This window comes from Miniopterus natalensis, chromosome 4, assembly GCF_054644295.1.
Source record: "Miniopterus natalensis isolate mMinNat1 chromosome 4, mMinNat1.hap1, whole genome shotgun sequence".
NCBI lineage: Eukaryota > Metazoa > Chordata > Mammalia > Chiroptera > Miniopteridae > Miniopterus > Miniopterus natalensis.
In genome coordinates this window covers 94,249,238-94,268,722 of record NC_142084.1, presented here as the reverse complement: position 1 = coordinate 94,268,722, position 19,485 = coordinate 94,249,238, and the positions used below count along the sequence as shown (strand labels likewise).

General features: G+C 41.8%; 1 protein-coding gene across 6 annotated transcripts in view; it reads left to right on the top strand.

The window, feature by feature from the left end:
* FBXW11 (F-box and WD repeat domain containing 11) overlaps nt 1-18,724 on the top strand; it is a 98,863-nt gene extending 80,139 nt beyond the window's left edge. For all 6 annotated transcript variants that reach the window (XM_087816970.1, XM_016211229.2, XM_016211227.2 and 3 more), the window contains 7 exons: nt 3,933-4,051; nt 5,532-5,781; nt 8,414-8,532; nt 10,280-10,390; nt 11,280-11,358; nt 12,386-12,571; nt 16,396-18,724. In XM_087816970.1, coding sequence (XP_087673096.1) covers nt 3,933-4,051; nt 5,532-5,781; nt 8,414-8,532; nt 10,280-10,390; nt 11,280-11,358; nt 12,386-12,547 — 840 coding nt within the window. In that variant the 3' untranslated portion in view covers nt 12,548-12,571; nt 16,396-18,724. The remainder of the gene's footprint in view (nt 1-3,932; nt 4,052-5,531; nt 5,782-8,413; nt 8,533-10,279; nt 10,391-11,279; nt 11,359-12,385; nt 12,572-16,395) is intronic.
* Nucleotides 18,725-19,485: the final 761 nt, after the last annotated feature.

The window sequence follows — 19,485 nt, the reverse complement described above, 5'->3', positions numbered from 1 at the left end:
TTACGGCCTATATTCTGTGCTTAGGCACCTAGGGGAGAGATCTCAGCATTGCAGGGCTCCTGATGACTTTGCTTGCTGGTGAAAGCATTGTGATTTGCCTGGAAATCAGTCATTACCTTTTACGATTCCCAAGAAAGGCTCAGATGATAACACAAAGAGTGATAGCACAATTTAGATAAGCCGGATTGTTTCCGCGTTTAATGTTTGGCAGCTGATCTGACAGATTTTGTTTTACATTGTTTATAGCTCATTTCCTCATTTAAGAAAACACTGTAGGGGTTTTTTCTTTTAGTAATAATTTACATACAGGGAAATTCACTCATTTTGGTGTAAAGCTCTATGAGTTTTGAGAAGCATAGATAATTGTGTAACCATAACAATACACAAGATACAGAACAGTGTCATCATCCCCAGATGTTTCCTTGTCCTGCCCCTTTGTGTTCAGCTCTTCGCATTCTTCCCCTAGGCACTGGCCACCACTGCTTTTTCTGTCCCTATAATTTTGCCTTTTTGAGAATATCCTGTAAGACTAACACTGTGTGACCCTTGAGTCTGGTTTCTCAGCGCAGTGCATTTGAGTTTCATCTGTGTCGTTGCTCTTAGCAGTGCTTGGTTCCTTCTTACTGCTGGGTAGTAGTCCATCTCCTGGGCGTACCACAGTGTGCTTAGCATTTACCTGTTGAAGGACAAGCCTAGGAGTAAGATTGCTGACTCATGGAAGTGTATGTTTTACTTGCTAAGAAAGCGCTAAGCTGCTTTCCAGCGAGGTGGTGCCATTTTGCATTCCAACCAGCAATGTGTGAAAGTTGCTTTTGTTCTGCTTCGTCAGCCCTTGATTGTCTTAGGTTTTTATATTAGCTGTTCTGATAGGTATGTAGACGTGCCTCATTTTATTTCCCCAGTGACTGACAATAATGAGCATCTTTTCACTTAATGGTGCTTATTTGCCATCCATGTATTTTTTGGTAAAGTTTCTATTCAGATCTTTTGTCTTGTTTTTTAAATGGGTTTTTCAGTTTCATATTGAGTTTTGAGAGTTTACATATTCTGCATACAGTCCTTTGTTAGATATATTTTGCAAGTATTTTCTTCCAATCAGGGACTTGTCTTTTCATTTTCTTAATGGTAGATTTTAATTTTGATGAAACCCGATTTATCAACTTTTTTCTTTTATGAGTCATGCTCCTGATGTCATAGCTAAGAAGTCTTTGCTGTGTTTTTTGAATCTAAATTTATATCTTTCAGTCACCAAATTTCAGAGGTTCTTGCCATTACTTTTCAAATGCCTTCTCTTCACCAGTAGTTTTCGTTTTTTGACTGAGAACGTCCCTTTTCATTCACATCAAGCATGTTTATCTGCACCTCATGGGAGAGTTAACTGCTTTGACGGCTTGACCATGACAACATTGGGTAATCTCCAGGCTGTTGTGTGTTGTTGAGTGTCTCTCCCCGAGAATTGATCACTTTCCCTGGTGTTTGTATGTTAAGTAATTGTGGGTTCTATCTTGGACATTATGGGTCTCACATTATAAAGACTGTGGAGCCTGTTAGAATCCCCTGGAGAAAATGTGTGGGTGTTTTTAAGCAGATGGTTAACCTAGTTGGGTTCAGAACTCAAGTTCTGTTGTGACTTCAGTGAGGGAGTTGGGGGCAGGGTAGAAGGTTGGGAACGATTCTGGTCTCTTTTCTGCTTCTCAAAGCCTTTGTCACTATTTTGGGTCTGTCTTCGGCTTGCACTACTCAGAGCTGGGTCTGAGACTTCAGCAGCATTTTAAATATCAGGTCTCTTATTGTAGCCTTTGCTGCGCTGGTTCAGTCTGTCCTGTGTGTACACAGTTTCAGTTATGCATGGTGTGGGTTTTCATGTAGGATTGAGGGAGCCTTTCTTCCAGATCTGTTCTCTTTTGGATGTCCCCAAGTCTCTCCTGCCTACGGGGATCCTTTCTACCTTTTCCTCTGGCCAGAAAAATGGGGTTTCTCGTGGAATTTTAGTTATCTTGCCACTGCTCTGGTGCGACTGCATGACTGGGGCCTGTTCTTGAATCAGAGTCACATGAGAAAAGGGGGAACATGGGGTCCTCCACACATTCTTTGGCCCCCAGAGATCCCTTTCTCCAGTCCTCTGTCCAGAAAGTGTGGTTTCACTCAGAGTTTTAATTGCCTCTGCTGCTAGTTCACCAGGCGGCTCCCGGACCCAGACCCACCTTTGGGCCAAAGCCACAATCAGAAGAGGTGAGGAAACAGGCAGAAAGAGTTGTCAGCTCCCCCCAATGTGGGTCACTTCTCAAATTTTTACTCCTCGCCACAGTCCACTTGCTTTCTTCCTCCTGCCCCTCCCTTCACACTTTTCAGAGTCCTCAGCTAGTTGCCTTTGTATTTTGTTTAGAGTTTTTGGTTATGATCAACTGGAAAGATAGTTTTTAGTGGGCTTTCTCCATCTTGGCCCTGTTTTCTGCATTGTTTTACTCTGGGTGAGTTAAAGGGTCTTTGTTTTTCATTTAAAAAAAGAAAGGAAAAAAAATATATAAAATAATGGAATTTTAGTAATTAAGATATCTTAGGGCAAAAAACATTCCGAATTAAAGCATTTAAAGAAACTGTTTCTCTGGTTTTCTGTTTGACAGTGTTTCCCAAAAAGTATTCTGTGGATGTAAATCTAAAAAATGTTCATTTGAAGAGTAATTCCCTTCAAAGAAGTTTAGAAAACAGTGCATATCTCCTTAGAAATTCACAGGATACAGGATATAAAGGCTCTGAGAAGGCCTGCAGTAGAGACACCTAGTGTTTCCCAACTTCCAAAACACATTTGACCGCAGAAGTCTGTTTTTATGTAATGTTTATTGATTGCCCTAACCTGTGGCTACAGATAAACTCTAGAAAGAGTGACATCTGTTACTGTTTAGTTTTGGCAGTTCTCTTTTAAGGAGTTGATAAGAACTGTTTATAAGGACCTCGTCAGAGCATAGGCTGGCCGAGGGCTTGCATTTCATTTACACTGGGTGTGTTTCTAAAGAATTCTCTTAACAGAGGCACACCCATGTTTAAATTAAGCTTGCACTTGATTTACAAGACATAGAACTGTAGAGCAGAAATGCAGTTCAGACAGATCGTCCAGAGCTCTAGGTCCAGCCATCATTCCAGTGGTTGGAAACCTTTTGTACTTCAGTCTGCACTAGTCCTTGACCACTAATCACTTTTTCCAAATCACCGTGGTTCTACTAAGTCAGAAATGAAAAGCAAGCCTTGCTATTTTATAGAAAGTCACTTAAATGTCTATAGAATTCACAATATCTTGGCTATTTGCAGTGAATGATAGGCACACTGCAAGTTATGATGTTATTTTACAAGGGAAGAAACAGGTCCACAGAATCAGATTTTTAACTGTCCAAAAGAAGTGAGAAAGAGAGCACTCAGAGTACAAAACCAGCTCTTATTAACATTTTACTTTCTTTTCATTTGTTTTTTCTCTTTTCTTTCTTAGAATATACATACTGGTTATATCATTATGGACAACTTCTTTTATGATTTAAAAAAATACAACTAATAAAGCATTATATTTCCTCATTAAAAACTTCACAGTTTACTTTGAAGTTTTTCTGAAATGTTGAACATTTTTGTAAACAAACATAATGGCTTAAGGGGTATGTGTTTTTAAGATTCTTCATGGCTGTTGTCACATTGTTTTCCAGAGGGTGAGCCAATTCTTTAGAGTTTTTTTTAACCGCCCCCCCCCCCCCCAAGGCTATTAAGTAGGAGTCCAGTAAACAGAGTACATCTATTCTGAAGTTACCTAGTATCACCTCTTCCCGTCCTGTCATTTCCCACCACCTGTTTGATGTTTAGCTCTCTTATTTATTGTAACAGGTTTGTTTTATTTTATGATTCAGAAAATAAGATGAAACAGAAGCATTGATTTTATCTTATCTCAATAGATTTGGGACAAAACCAGCCTGGAGTGTTTGAAAGTGTTGACAGGGCACACAGGCTCTGTCCTTTGTCTCCAGTACGACGAACGTGTCATTGTGACCGGCTCTTCAGATTCCACAGTGAGGTAAGCGATTGGTCTCAGTGGTCTGAGCTTGTGTTCCTTCTGTGAGGAGACTGAGTCGTACCGTTCTCTGTGTGTTTTGTGTGCTGTATTTCAGAACCACTTGGGGGTGGGTGTAGGTGCATTCTGTTAAGCGGGTTCTGTTCCCATTGCCATGTAGTATAGAGATGGCACCACACTTTCTTCCAGAAGCACATTGCCTGGTACAGGCTGGCTTCCTCCCCCGGCAGCAGAGAGGAGGAGGCAGGTGCTCTCCGAGTGGCTGTGGTGGGCAGTGACCTACAAATTCTGAAAGAATCAGGAGCAGAATGTTTGCAGAACCTTTTGAGGGACACAGAGTGCTAGTTGTTTTGTAGAATGTTATCCTATTGGATTCTCATATCAGCCTTTCTAGTAGGTAGATGCTGTCTTCTTTTTTTATAGATGTATAAGGAAACTGGGATCAGAGAGGTTAAGTAATTTACTCAGAGTCACATAGTTAATTTGAACTTTGAATTTATACCATTCAAGACTGTCTTCATATTACGTAGCCTTTCCAGTAATGGGGACAGTAGTTTTCAGATGCCACCCCCGAGAGAGAGTGATGAAGCTGGAAATGGCCATGTTCCCTGGCAGAAGGGACGTGATGACTGCTGGGTGGAAGTTGGGAGAGTAGGAAGGAAACATTGTTGGGATCCACTCCTAAAAGCACTGGGACAAGGACATTTCCCACTCCACGTTGGGTGTGGCAAGGAGTTCATCAGAGCCTGGGGGTCACGCAGTAGAGCCTTAGCTGGACTGCTGGTGGCTTGGAGAAGGCATGTCCTCTGGAGGGGCAGGGCACACTTTCCTAGGTTGGGTCAGAGTCTGGAAGAAAATGTTTCGCAGGGACACCTAAGGGACTGGAATAGTCACCAGCGTGCCTAGTGTCCTTTCCCTGCCCAGTGCTTCTAGGCCACTGCTTCAGGTCACGTCTCAGCCTGAGAAGTCTGAGTCTCCTCCTCTGCTCCGCATCAGCTTGACCTCTTGGGAGATTGGGGTTACAGAAAAGCCATGGGTGAATAGATGGGTGTGGGATTGCTGAGACTTCATGACCTGTAGTCCATAGATGCAGAGCCTCTCAGACGTCAAAAAGAACCTTAAGCTCAGAACTCTCCTCCGTTCTGCAGCCACTGAGCCTCCTTCCCCATTATCTCAGACTCACGGCAAAGCCCACTTACTTGAAGAATCATTTTTTTACCATCAACACAAGCCTGTAGACACAATCTATGAACACCTGACTGTTAAATAAACCTGCACCTGGGCAGAGCCAGAATTGGCCTTTTTTTGAAAAACTTCTCAGCAAATAGAGAAATTGTTCCTTTTAAGCTTGTATTTAGGTGTCAGGTCCCAGTGACATTCACACCTCCCCGCCTACTACGAAGAATGGGCCCAGAGCGCAGGTCCACTATCGTTTCCCGCATGTCTCCATAATTGAGCATTATGCTTTTCTGTTGTCATCTAGAGTCTGGGATGTGAACACGGGCGAAGTTCTGAACACGTTGATCCACCACAACGAGGCTGTCCTGCACCTACGCTTCAGCAATGGACTGATGGTGACCTGCTCCAAGGACCGCTCCATTGCCGTGTGGGACATGGCTTCTGCCACCGATATCACTTTACGCCGTGTCCTGGTCGGCCACCGCGCTGCTGTCAATGTGGTAGACTTTGATGATAAGTACATCGTGTCTGCCTCTGGTGACAGAACCATCAAAGTGAGTGTGTCTGCCTCCTCCTGTCCCTTTGAGAGTGGATAGAAAGCAGAAGCGGCTTGCAGCAGCCTGGTACTTCCCAAGGACTTTACTCTCCTCCATTTGTGCTGTGAGCCCTGAAGCCGTCCCATTCTCCATGCCTCTGGAGTGAGGGGAAAGGAGAGGGAAAGCCTGAGGGAAGCAGGGTAGAGAGCAGCCCTGTCATGAAAAGACATGGCTGGTGACTTCCATAAGGGGAAGGGAACTAACCTATTGAACACTTCCCTCCCGCATGCTCGGAGCTTGTACACGACCACCTCGCACCACCCCCCTGGCACTCTCTTGAGTGGGTATTGCGTCCATTTTACAGATGTGGCTCAGAGAGTGAAGAACCACACCCAAGAACGCACAACTCGCTAGTGGCAGAGCTGAGATTTGATTTATTTACTCACCTAGTTTTGAGAGCCTGCCATGCCACAGACCCTGGGCTGGATGCTAGAGATGTGGTAAGGGACAGCACATGTCCCTGTCTTCAAGAAGCTCAACATGTGGGCCTCAGACATGTGACAAGCAATTGTAGTAGTCTAGGGTGACGCACAGGATATGGTAAATGCAGTTCAGTATCCATTTAATTTTTAAAAATTTAGCTTTCTGAAGTTTTTATAGCAGCTTTATTAAAACACAATTCACCTACTATAAGATTCATCATTTTAAAGCATTTTAGCATATTCACGATGTTGTGTAACCGTAACTAGTTCCAGAACATTTTTAATCACTCCAGAAAGCTCTTACCATTAGTAGCCGACCCCTGTTTTCTTCCCATAGTCCCTGGCAGGCACTAACCTACTTCCCGTCTATGGAGTTTCCTGTTCTGGACATTTCATATAAATGGAATCATACAAGTTGTGGCCTTTTGTGCCTGGCTTCTTGCACTTAGTGTATTGTTTTCAAGGTCCATCCGTGGACATTGCGGTGCGTAACAGTATGTTATTTCTTCTAATGACCAAATAAAATTTCATTGGGTGGATGTACCACATTTTAGTTATCGATTCATCAGTTGATGAGCATTTTGGTTGTTTATACTTTTTATCTATTATGAGTAACGCTGCCGTAAACCTTTGTGTGGACATATATTTTCATTTCTCTTGGAATGGTAACTCTCTGTTTTGCCAAACTTTTTCAAAGTGGCTACACCATCTTATAATCCCACTAGCAATGTATGGATGTTTGAACTTGGCTAAAAAAACCTTCCTTTCATGACCTGCACTAGACAACATTTTAGTATGTCACCACACGGGTCACAGACTAGGTCTCATCATACTTTAGATTGGGTGGTCTGGAAAGTGAACAACTGGGATTTGTATGAGGTAATTCACTCACCACTCAGCCATACCAATTGGTACAAGACCAGTGCCTGGGAGTCAAGAGGGTTTGGGCGTTAACCAGCTCTTGCATAATATCAGCCTGGAGGATTTCTCCATATCCTTGTCAGCACTTGTTATTGTCTGTTTTTTTTATTATAGTTATCCTAATGGGCGTGTGGTGGTATCTGTGTCAATTTTGCTTTCCATTTCCCTAATGACTAATGATGTCAAGCATCTTTTCATGTGCTTGTTGGCCATTTTTATGTCTTTGGAGAAACATTTAAATCTTTTGCTCATTTAACGAATTGGATTATTTGTCTTTTTATTGTTTAGCTGCAAAAGTTGTTTATATATTCTGATAATAAGGTCCTTAGGTAAATATTTACAGATATTTTCTATAATCTTGTGGATTGTGTTTTCACTTTCCTTTTTTTTAAAAAAAAGTTTTTACTTTGCTGATAGTTTTCTTTGAAATACAGAACAATTTTAATTTTGATGAAGTTCATTTTATAAAATTTTTTCTTTTGTTGCTTGTGTTGTCACATCTAAGAAACCATTGCCTAATCCAATGTCACAAAGATTTATTCCTGTGTTTTCTTCTAAGAGCTTTATAGTTTGAGTTCTTACATTTTGGTCTTTGATCCACTTTGAATTAAATTTTTATATATAGTGTGAGGTAGGGGTTCACTTTCATTCTTTGCATGTGGATATCTAGTTATCCCATTCAACTACAAGTGCAGCTGGTGAAATAATTCAGGCACTTTGTTTGCTCTGCGTCTCATTGATTGGCTGGTAATATATTGTGCGTCTATGAACATCTAAGTCTTGCAGATGGTTTCACAAAAGAGGGATTTTTTATTCCACATTCATAATATTGGGTGTGATGTGTCAAAACAAATAGAGCTGTTCAAAAACCATGCTGAAAAGAGGAGGGTGTGAAAGGTGAAGCTTGCTCACATCAGTTGCATTGGGTTTGACAAGTCAGCTGGTATAAAACATGAAATCTGGCCCAGGCTCTTCCCTCTGGGCAACAGACTTTCGGAGGCCTCTAAACATTCTCTTTGTGAACACCTCAAGGTTTGGAGACTTCACAGCTTCCTTCTGTGTTTCAGTCCAGTTTTATCACTTAGCAGCCAAGAAAATTTTATTCTGTCTAATCTGTCCCCAGCCTCCCAGCCGTATTTCATAATCAAGTATTTTGATCTTTCCTAGAAGCTCTGACTTTTAAAAAAGGTATATTGTGAGGTTACTTTTCTGCATTCATGCTTAAAAACATTGCTAATTTGTTTCAGGTCTGGAGCACGAGTACCTGTGAATTTGTTCGTACTCTGAATGGGCACAAGCGAGGCATTGCCTGTCTCCAGTACAGGGACCGGCTGGTTGTTAGTGGATCATCGGATAATACCATCAGGTGGGTAGAAGCTGGGGCCAGCAGAGTAGGCAGATTGGTTTTTGCCGTAGTATTGACTCATCTCCCAGGCCTAAAGCTCAAAAGACGCAGAGTCTTTGGGGATGCTACAGATAAGAAAACTTTAGGTAACTTCTTATTAATCTCTTTGGCTCTGTATACTAACATGGATAAATTATGTTCTTCCAAGATTCCCCCAGTACACAAGGTTTTATGACCTTAGCTCTATCCAAGATCATTTAACACCAGACCGCCTCAGAACAAAGTGCATTCCATCCAGCCTGGCTTTGCTTGCCCTTACCTCTGAGCTCTTGCCTCCCTCCCTGACATGTGGGCAAGGTGCCTTATCTGTCTCTCCCAGGACTGTTATAGAATCATCCACTCCTGTTTGGCTATTTATTTAACTTTTTTTTCCCCAACACTCAGTGTCCCTGCTTTCTAATAAATATGACCCATCCTTAGACAGTTTATGTTATATTAGAGCTTACCTTAAATATCTATTTAAGTATCCCAAGTCATTTTCCCCCATCCCAGTATATGATAGTAGCTTTTTTATATAACCAAATTGCCTAATATTTGGGCCAAATAAAGATTGGGCTCAAGATTATTTGAGAAGAGGAAGGGAGAGAGGAAGGAAGGAGGGAAGAAAGGGACTCTAACTGCTCTAAATTTTCTTCTGCTTTCTTTTTTTTACAGAGAGAGGGGGGTGGGAGAAAGAGATAGAAACATCAATGATGAGTCGTCATTGATCTCCTGCCTCCTGCACGCCCCCGACTAGGAATCGAGCTCCCAACCTGTTCTTTTAAGTTTGAAGATATCATAAAAGTCACTTTAGTACCTGAATCTTGGTTCTGTTATATTCATCATGCTTTGTATTTCTTAGGATTTCAGCAATAAACAATCCTTAGCTTCCTCATTGGAATCTCTAAAGTTTTACAGAATAACAGCCTACATTGCTCTGCAGTTTGTGGAAGGGAACCACTTTGGAGTCAGTGGCAGTGTGCAGTGGCTGATCACAGTGGGTTCCATTGTCACTGATGCTGATGGAGAGATTGGCTGAGGGCAGCTGTGGTGAATTGTTCACTAGATGTGGGATATGAGCTACTGGTGGAGAGGCTGAGAAAAGTTCATTATAGAATTCATTTGCTGACTTTGTTTTGTGCATGTTACATTGCTGTGGTTTCTTTTTGTAAATAATGTAGAAAAAGTAGTGATAATAGAAACAAATTTTATTTCCAGATTTGTTATATAAATCATACACAGAGAAAAGGGCTGGCTGTTCATATTTATATACTGGGTTTAAGACTGCAGAGAGCTAATGAGTCTCCCACTTTGACCTTGCAGTCTGGACAGCCCCAGCATACAGTATATATCTAAGAAGGTCCCTGAACCTCATCAGGAGATGGAGACCACCATGCTGGATCCAACCTCAGTGGGCCTCACAGACTCCAGGCTAGAAGGCCTGGGGTGGAATTCTCTTATTTGTTTAGTAATACATGCATGTGATTTTTAAAAGTTTCAAACTGTGTAAAAGGAAATATAATGAAAAATAAGGCTTCCTCCCAAGTTAGTGCTTAAAGACACACAAAGGGCATAAGTGTACATTTATATGTGTATAGTGTGGGCTGGGAGTGAGAGAAATAAAGAATTCCAGAATAGGGGAAGCCACATATGTACAGATACGGAGAACGTGAGGGAAGTGTGATCACGTGCAAGGAGGTGTTTCACAGAGATATGTTTTTCATCCTAGGCTATGGGACATTGAATGTGGTGCCTGTTTAAGAGTCCTAGAGGGCCATGAAGAACTGGTGCGGTGCATCCGGTTTGACAACAAGAGGATTGTCAGTGGGGCCTATGACGGGTGTGTATTTCACATTGCCGGTGCACTGCCGTAACTGTGTCAGAGGGAAGTACTGTACGTCACGTAGCTATGAGTGTGCCAGGTCCCGTGCTAGGCAGTTTCTACATATTGATGGATGGCAGGTGTTACTACACCACTTGATCAAGTGAGGCCACTCAGGCCGCAAATCCCACAGTAGCAGAGCCTCCATGACTCCTAACATACACTTTTAACCATTACTGTTAACTCAGGGAGTAACTTAGGTTGTGTGGGAATTCATTTATTTGCCTTAGCCCTTAAACCAGGCGTGGGTGTTTCCCACCCCCACCCCCAGCTCAGTGATAAATTTCTTTTTCCCTTTTGGTGAATTGAACAAATCCTCCTTTAAAAGTTTCACGACTTTTTAAATGAGCAAATGGCAACTGTAAACCTTTCAAGTAGCCTTATATATACAAATGGGTTAGTTGGTCTGTTTATACCCTGGGAACTAACTTTCAGCATGTGCCTAGTTGGGAGAAAGGTGGCCTTGGAATTTCAGAGAGCCCCAGCTTCTGTCAGCAGCACCTACTCCGCCCTAGAGAGCCCCTGATTCATGACTTTGGTGACATAGATTATCAGGCCAGGAATTGAATTACCTAATTCAGTGGGAATTGATAGGAATTAGAATTTAGAATGAAGTTGTTTTCTTATCTCCCTTACAATAATACTTTAGCATTTCAGCAAGTCTGAGAACGTGTTATTGTTTCCAAAATCAAGTGTAGTTGGTTTAAATAACTTGTAAGAACATAAGCATGTTGCCCATTATATTTCTAATGGACAGTTCAGATGCCCTCCTTTCTGTCGAGGAAACGCTTGATAGTATTTAAAGTGTTCACTTTTCCACTCATCACAGTCTCCTTGTCCTTTGCAGGAAAATTAAAGTTTGGGACTTGCAAGCTGCTCTCGACCCTCGAGCCCCTGCAAGCACGCTGTGTTTGCGCACATTGGTGGTACGTGAGCTGTTGAGACAGGTCGTGGTCCCTTCTGCTGGGGGATGGCACCTGCACATAGATCTGCAGGGTGTATCACTAAAAAGCTTGTCTTTGAAGAAATGCACTGTCTGGTCATTTTGTCGAGTCAGCATCAGAGGCTTTTCGACATTTCCATCACTGTGAGCTCTTTCCCGAGGAGCCTTCCTCCAGCGTGCAGTACGGAAGCAGGCTTCCTCGTTTACAGGGGGCCTGGTTTCCTCGTAGAGCAAAACGCATTTCCTTCCTGTAGGTTTGGGAGATTCATTAATGTGGGCATCTGGCTCTGTCACACTTTTATAACTGCACATTTTTATACTGTTGTGATGGAATTTCCCCTCAGTCTATAGTCTATGGATTATTGCTTTGACATATAGGAGTACTTTATTCTTATATGTTAATCTTGTTTTTGCAACTTTTCCAAGCACATCATTTCTCATAGGCTGTTTGCTTTTGTATTTTTGAAGAGATAGTTGCTTGAAAATGTTGATAGATTTTTCTTATTTTCTGTACTTCTGCCTTTTATTTCTGTCTTCGCATTTTGCATTGACCAGAACATGCAGAGCCAGAGTTGGGGCCATCCTTGTATTCTTCTGGATTTTAATGGGAATGCTGCTAATATTTCATCACTGATTTTGATGTTGGCTGTGGTTTGAGATAGACTTGGTCACGTTCAAAGCAGTCTTGGTTCTAGGTTTTACAGTGTCTCAAGAATGGGTTTTAAATGTTATTGCTTGCCTTTCTGAGACCCTTTGTGGTACGATCATGTAGTTTCCCTTTGACATATTAATGGGCTAGGACCTAGGATACAAAGTTTAATTAAAGAAAAAGTTAGAAGAGAAAGCAGAGTATTGGTTCTTAAGGTGAAGGACAAGCTCAGTAGCTCTGGAAGTTGGTTGAGGAAGCCTGGCTAGGTAGCTGCATTTCCCACCTGTGCCAAGTCCGTGACGGTGGGATGTGAGGGATTGTGAAGGTCTCATTTTCTTCATCAAGCTGTTCTATTTCACAGGAACATTCTGGGCGTGTGTTTCGGCTACAGTTTGATGAATTTCAGATCATCAGCAGCTCTCACGATGACACTATTTTGATTTGGGATTTCTTAAATGTGCCTCCCAGTGCCCAGAATGAGACCCGTTCTCCCTCCAGAACATACACTTACATCTCCAGATAACAGTCTGCACTTTCCCCGTTTCAGGTGAGTACTCCCCACCGTAATTCTGCTGATTGAATTCACCATCCAGGGGGGAATTGTGTGGTTTGGGTTCATTTCTCAGTGACAGGAACCGAGGTGAAACTCCAGTGTATTCATATAGTCACTTCAGCAAACATAAAGCTAACTCATTAAGGAATAGGACAAATTCTCCAAACTGGCACAGTCAGCTACTATGTATCTATCTTCCTCACCTAGACAGGTACCTAGGTGGGCATGTCTTCCTGCACCTGCCTCTTTCACCGTCACTAGGCCTCTCTCATGGTTTAAAAATCAATTTTATTGAGGGATTATTTGTGTAAAACACATTGTACTGTCTGACAAGTTTTTATAAATGTATACACTTCTGTGACTACCTCCACAATCAAGATGAAAACATTTTTCTGACTCAAAGAGTTCCCTGTGTCCCCTTTGTGGTCAAAGCCTGACCCTACCCAGCCTTAGCCAACACTTACCTTGCTCTGTCACTAGCCCCCGTGGCTATTGAGTTCTTGAAGTGCGACTTAGGAACTGAATTTTTAATTATATTTTAATTGAATTTAACTGAATTTTTACTTATATTTAATTATACTTTATTTAAACTTATATTTAAATAGTTACATGTAGCTAGTGACCATTTTTGGACCAATGTAGTTTTAGAAGTTTTATATTTTTAGCTTTTACATTTTGGTGTTTGCACCATTTAGAGTTAATTTTTGTGTATGGTGTGAGGTAAGAAGGTCACCGTTCTTATTTTTATGCAGTTAGCTAGTTGTTCCAGCACTATTTGATTAAAAGACTTTCCTTTTCCCATTGAATTGCTTTGGCACCTTGGTCAAAAAATCAGTTGACCACTTATTTGTACTTGTAGGTTTGGACTCTCTCTCTTGTGTGGCTATGTGGCTGTCCTTTTGCTAATACCATATTATATAATAAATCTTCCAACTTTTAAAAACACTGTTTTAACTATTCTAGGTCCTTTAGGTTTTCACATTCCATTTTGAATTAGATTGTCAGATTCTATGAAGATGACTGATGGGCTATGATTAGGACTATGCTGAATCTAAATGTCATTTGGGGAGAGAATTTTCATCTTGACACTTGATGAGTCTTCCATTCCATAAATATTGGTATAGCTCTATTATTTAGGTCTCCAGGTTTTTTGCAGTTTTTTCTGGAAGTCTTGTACATCTTTTGTTAAACTTACTCCATTCTTAATTTTTTCTTTTATAAACTATACATTCCCTCCATGCATTGCTTTAGCTGCAGCTGGCCTCTGCTGGTTTTCCACATAAGAGAAGCACATAAAATAGCACATGGACAGCAGTGGCTGTGGCTGAGCTTCTGCAATGGATAGGCTCAGGCGAGTAGGCATATCATAGAATAGCCTCCGTGTACCTCTGTTGTCTCTCGGATACATGCTTAAAGAAGAACATGATAAAGAGACATCCCTCGTATATCTCCCACCCCACCCCACCCCACCCCTCACTCCCACCCCCAGCATATTTAATAGATGAATTGTAGAACACAGTAAACATTCGTAAGTTGGACAACTTTATGTATCACCTAAAACCATATGCCTTTGCTTGAGGGATGAAATAATGACCAGCATGCTGCTGCTTTCATTGGCCATGGGAAGGAAACTGTGGTGTTACTTCTCCCAGACCCTCCTCCCAAGCCCTTTTAGGGAACCTAAGAGCAGCTGCCTTGTTATGATCCACAATAATAAATCAGTGGAAAAATCTTATCTGCTTTTAAAGCAGCACAAGCAATGAAACCTCAAATGTGTTTGTCTCTTCAAAGTGAATTACTTTTGACAACCTTGGCAGTGAACTTCATGGTTTTTATTGCTCTTTTCCAAATTCTTTTCATTTATTGTAACATGAAAAAAATTATTACCATGTGATACTGTAAGATTTATGCATAATAAGAAACACTACCCTAATGATGATTTAACCTTGCAGTAAAATATTCACCCCTAAAATATTAGGTAAGAGCATTTCTATGTCAGGAAACCTAGCAATAGATTTATTTGTCGAATCATTTTAAAAAATTACTAACTCCTAAGAGCTATAGATGCAGTAGTTCTCGTCTCTCTTATAACAAGACAATACAAGGTCATTTAAGAAATCAGGGAAAAAACACACATAAACCAAAAGAAAATAAATCCTATTTGTGGGTCACCATTATTAACTCTTCTGTACATATCCTTTCAGGCTTTTGAAAATATGGTTTGATAACCACACGTTTTTCAGTTCTTTTTTCTCTTTATTGTGAAATTGTACATGTCAGTAATGTCAGTGTTTGCCTAAATTATCATTCTATTTTTTAATCTTTACCTGAGAATATGCTTAGAGAGTGAGAAACATCGATTCATCAGTTGCCTTCCATCTATGCCCCAGCCAGCGATCGAACTAGCAACCATTTGGTGCACAGGGTGATGCTCAGCCACCTGAGCCACGCTGGACAAGCATAAGTTATTCTTAATGGCAAAATAATATTTGATTGTTTGGATATGTCCTGTTACATATTTCTCTCCCCCCCTCAGCTTTTAGCCAATATAAAACACATTACTGACCTTTCTAGTTTTAGCTTAATCTTTGCCCAACCCTTTATTACCTTTGGATGTAATTCTAGAAATGTCTAGAGTGTCTGGGTTAAAGGTATGACATTTAAAGACTTCTGGTATGTACAGTTGTGTTGCCCAGCAGAAGAGTTAAGTCCGTTTACATCCCCACCAGCATCGTTGGAGAGGGCCTGCTTCTTGTGCTTGGTCCTCATGTGAAATAACCCAGGTACTCTTAAATGCCCGTTGCTGGGAGGCAGTGACAAATGGAATTGAGTCTGTCTTGAACTCACTGAGGAAGCTTATTTGAATTCTTGATCTTTATGAAAATTGACAGCCTTTTAGGAAAGTTTCTTTTAAAAAAAAAAAGCAGACAAGCTAAAAAAAAAAAAAAACCACACCTCACACCCTAATAGAATTTTAGATCTAAAGGTGACTTTTAAATCTTCTAGACCAATGGTTTAATGCAGTGTTTGGAAAGGGTTGTGACTCGTTAGTGATTGTGAAATCATTTGAATGGGATCTGACTTTGATGAAACTCTGGAGAGAAAATGTCAGCCTGCATTGTACGTGGTAACCACAAGCCTTGTTTCACGAATGTCCTGCTTAGGGCTGTATGGGTAGGGTAGGCTTGTATTGCATTTATGTACATGGATGAATGTAAAGCTTATGATTGAAATGTGTACCTGACTCAAAGTTGTAGTAAGAAAATACGGACTCTGGCTTTTCCCTCTACACTGCTTTCCTCTTACTAGTGTTCATTTCACAGGGAAGTAGTTTCTGACAATTAGCATTCTGTTTACAGTGGTTACTTTATTTACTAGCTTGGCATATTTTTGCTTCATGGTGATAGATAGTGCCTTCAGGAGGATATGAGACAGGCCCTTGTAGGCTCTGCGTGTCATAAAGGATGCTAAATATAAAGCCTGACGTGAGCATATTTTGCTGCAGGCATCATTTTCAGCAGCAGCACTGAAAGATGATGGGTTGCAGGGTCAGGCTTCACTTTGAATCCCTCTCTCACTTAATGACTAAGCGCTGAACTGAGCTTGAGTGGTCTGACTTGTGACGTGGGCGTAAATGAATATGCTTGGAATGTAGCACACTCAGAACAACTTGCAGCTTCTATTTTTGGTGTTGGTTATTTGAAAACCAGTGGCGTGCTCTGTGTGTACAGTGCATGTCTGTGGATGGGCTGTGGTGGTTTATCTTCGTGTCTAACCGGTGTATCCATCCACATTCACTGTGGGCTTTCTCTTTTCAGGGTTTCCTATTCTTGAACTACTGGCTACATGGCTACCAAATGCCTAAGGGAGTTCTTCACAGCTGAGTTACGAAGCTGGAATTGGTTCTAGACGCTGGGTAGATGCAAAGCAGCCTAACTCTCCAAGTACCGACATTTCTCACCTCCGATTCCGGCCTCCCCTCTGAGAAGGATACCTTAGCTTCATTGACTTCAAGTAGGACAGAAGCCCATTTCCTCCCCCATCAGTGAAAAAATCTAATGCTTCAAGTGTAAATTGTTCATATAAAAGGAACACACGGTCTGTTTTCCAGAAGTAAATCGACAGTCAAGAGAAGACTCGGCCTCTAATTTATATTGCTTTGCACTTTGGTCTGATATTAAGAAACAGCATTCTTTGGTGAAATTTTGGGTGCCAAACACTTACCCAGAATGTCCAGGGCTTTCCTTTTCAGAAGTTTCCTTTTGACTGTCCACGTCATTCTGAATTCTGACTTGTATTAGGAATATGTTGGACAATGGAAAAATTTCTCTGGATTGTTTTAGTAATGTTTTTTGGATTATACTTCCTTTCTGTACCATTTCTCTTAATTTAAAGAACTGTAAGCCAGCTTATATTATCTCCCAAAAGGTAATATAGCTCTTTTCTTTTATTAACTGTTCTTTGTACTCCAACCATCTCTTGATATTTGGTAGAGTAACACCTTTACACATGTGCTTGCCTCCTAATTTAAAATACTGTATCGGCATGTAGATATAATGTACATAACAGTTTAACCTCAAGGTCGCTGGAATCGGGCCCCGTGCCTGAGACACTAATACACAGTGTGTTCGCACTTGGCCGTGGGCTGGGCTCCAGCACGTGGCCCCAGGGTTGATGTGGGTTACCTAGAACCCTTCCTGCAGTATTCACACGGTGTTTTTATTTTGTCATGGTCAGTGTGTGTGCGTGTGTGTGTGTGGTGTGTGTTTTTAATGGGAATCTTGTGTTAAAATGTAATTTCTAAGGTTTAACAGAATGTTTTATCTGTTGCGCGGTGTATACAATAGAGAGGCACCTGAAGACTCTTTTGCTCTTTTCCTCCTAAGTACTCCTGAGCACCCAGTGGTCACTTCCCATAGCTTTCATTTGACCTCACTGTCAGAAACCATGATTCTGTGTGGTAGTAACCCTGGGGAGGGCAGAACACGAAGGCCCTACTGACTGGCCCAGAAATCATGCATCATGGCCTTGTCGGGTGGTAGCAGGCCCTGCGTGCAGCTGGAGCCCGGGTACCAGGTCAGGCTGCGTCTGAGGCCCATCTTGAGTGAAGGGTACTCCTGCATGGTGCAAAGCCTCAAACTCATGAATCCCGTCCCGTCACCTCCGGTGTCATTTGCTGCTGTGGCCCTGGCAGGTCCGCAAAGCTCCCGAGTGCTCGGCAGCCGAGCAAGCGGATGGCTCCATCATGCTGACTGCGTGGAAAGGACTTTGGTGTCCGGTTGTCACTCCTTTTCCCTTGTTCAATATTAGGTTTTGATTTGCCCCTTGCCGTTGTTTCCAAAGATCAAGGAATGTCAGTCACATTGTAAAGGACCAATGAGAATCCTGTTAATGAAACCTCTTTCCGTGGAAGCACACTCGACTGCTCCAGAGAGGGCTGGGCTCGGGTTCGTCTTCGCGCTGGACGGTGTGGGATCAATGTGTGTGTGTGATTTGTTCATTGGGTTGGCTTGGCTCTTTCCTTTTTTTAATACATCCTTCCTGCCCATGTTACTAAATTTCTGTTTTTGAGAAATTGGGCCTCAAATGTAAAAAAATAAGCCTCCATTCATAAGGCAGATGTTGTAAGCTTGACAGCGGTTGTGAAAGTGCTGTAACTTTTACATCTTCATCTTACAACTTTCCCAGCAGCCGGTTAGGGGAGCCCGGGGCAGGGCAGGGGTGGGGTGGGGAAGCCCGAGTGAGTGGACTTTCCATTGTTTTTGCATGTTTAATATAAAAGTTCTCGTTCCTTGGGAGATCATGGCCTTTGAATATGCACACAACCTTTGAATTGTGCCTACTAAACTATAGCAGGGGACTCTGGCACCCAAGGGATTCTGACCTTCTGGGATTATAGTAGTAATTCCCAGCCGTACTCTGGACTTTATTTTGCTAACCCATAATTGAGCAACTGTAAATTACTGCTATATTAATGTTTTAAAGCACTGGGATAGTCTAATTCTAACTTGTAATTAATTATGTTTGCCAATTATCTGTTTGAAATAAATTTGTGTCTGAACAGCTATTGAAACTGTTAAATTGTACAGATATTATTCATGACAGCTTTGTACTGTGGAATGTGCTTAATAAAAAACAAAAAGTTGACCTTTGTCCAATAAATTGATAAGTAATGTCAGTAAATCAAGTATGAGTATTATGCAGTACATCTAATCTGGCTTCCTGCAATTGTTACTTCAGCTACTAATTCAAAGCCAATACTCTAATAAAGTGTTGCAATACTATGATGTCCTGGTAAGAAGTTTTTCAAAAAGACCCCACCAAACCTATCATGTGCTATTAGTAATTCAGTGACATACAATTACAGTTTGTAGATTTAAAAAATCATCTGCTCTGTAAACTGAGGTTGAAAGTAAACTGTTTCCGGCCTGTGGGAACTTGGATGACGTCACGGTCCGTGCCTCGGGGGCTTTGCTGAAACTGCCGGAACCTCGGGAGCTGGGGCTGGTTCGGAACTCCTGCCCCGGCCTGCTTCCCCCACACTGCCTCGCTCCCCCAGGCACAGCAAGAGTAGGAAAGGGGCCCAAGCACGGCCCGGTGCCTCCCGGTGAGCGGGCCTCTGGTTCCCGAAGCGGGTGGAGGGTGACAAGTACACTGGCAGCCGCATTGGACTCGCAGTTGCTCTTCTTTTCACGTTTGCAGATGGACAGACATCACTGGAGCCCTGAATCAGAAAGAACACTTCAGTATCTGCAGGGTGCCGCTCGGGAAGTCCCGAGAAGTAGGAAGAATTTTCTGGATAACTAGAGTTCCTCCCCGTTAGTCAACCGAATTGGCACTGTGAACTTTGGGAATGAAATTAGAGTATTTCTATGCAGTATCCCCCCCACCCACTTAAAGAATTTTTT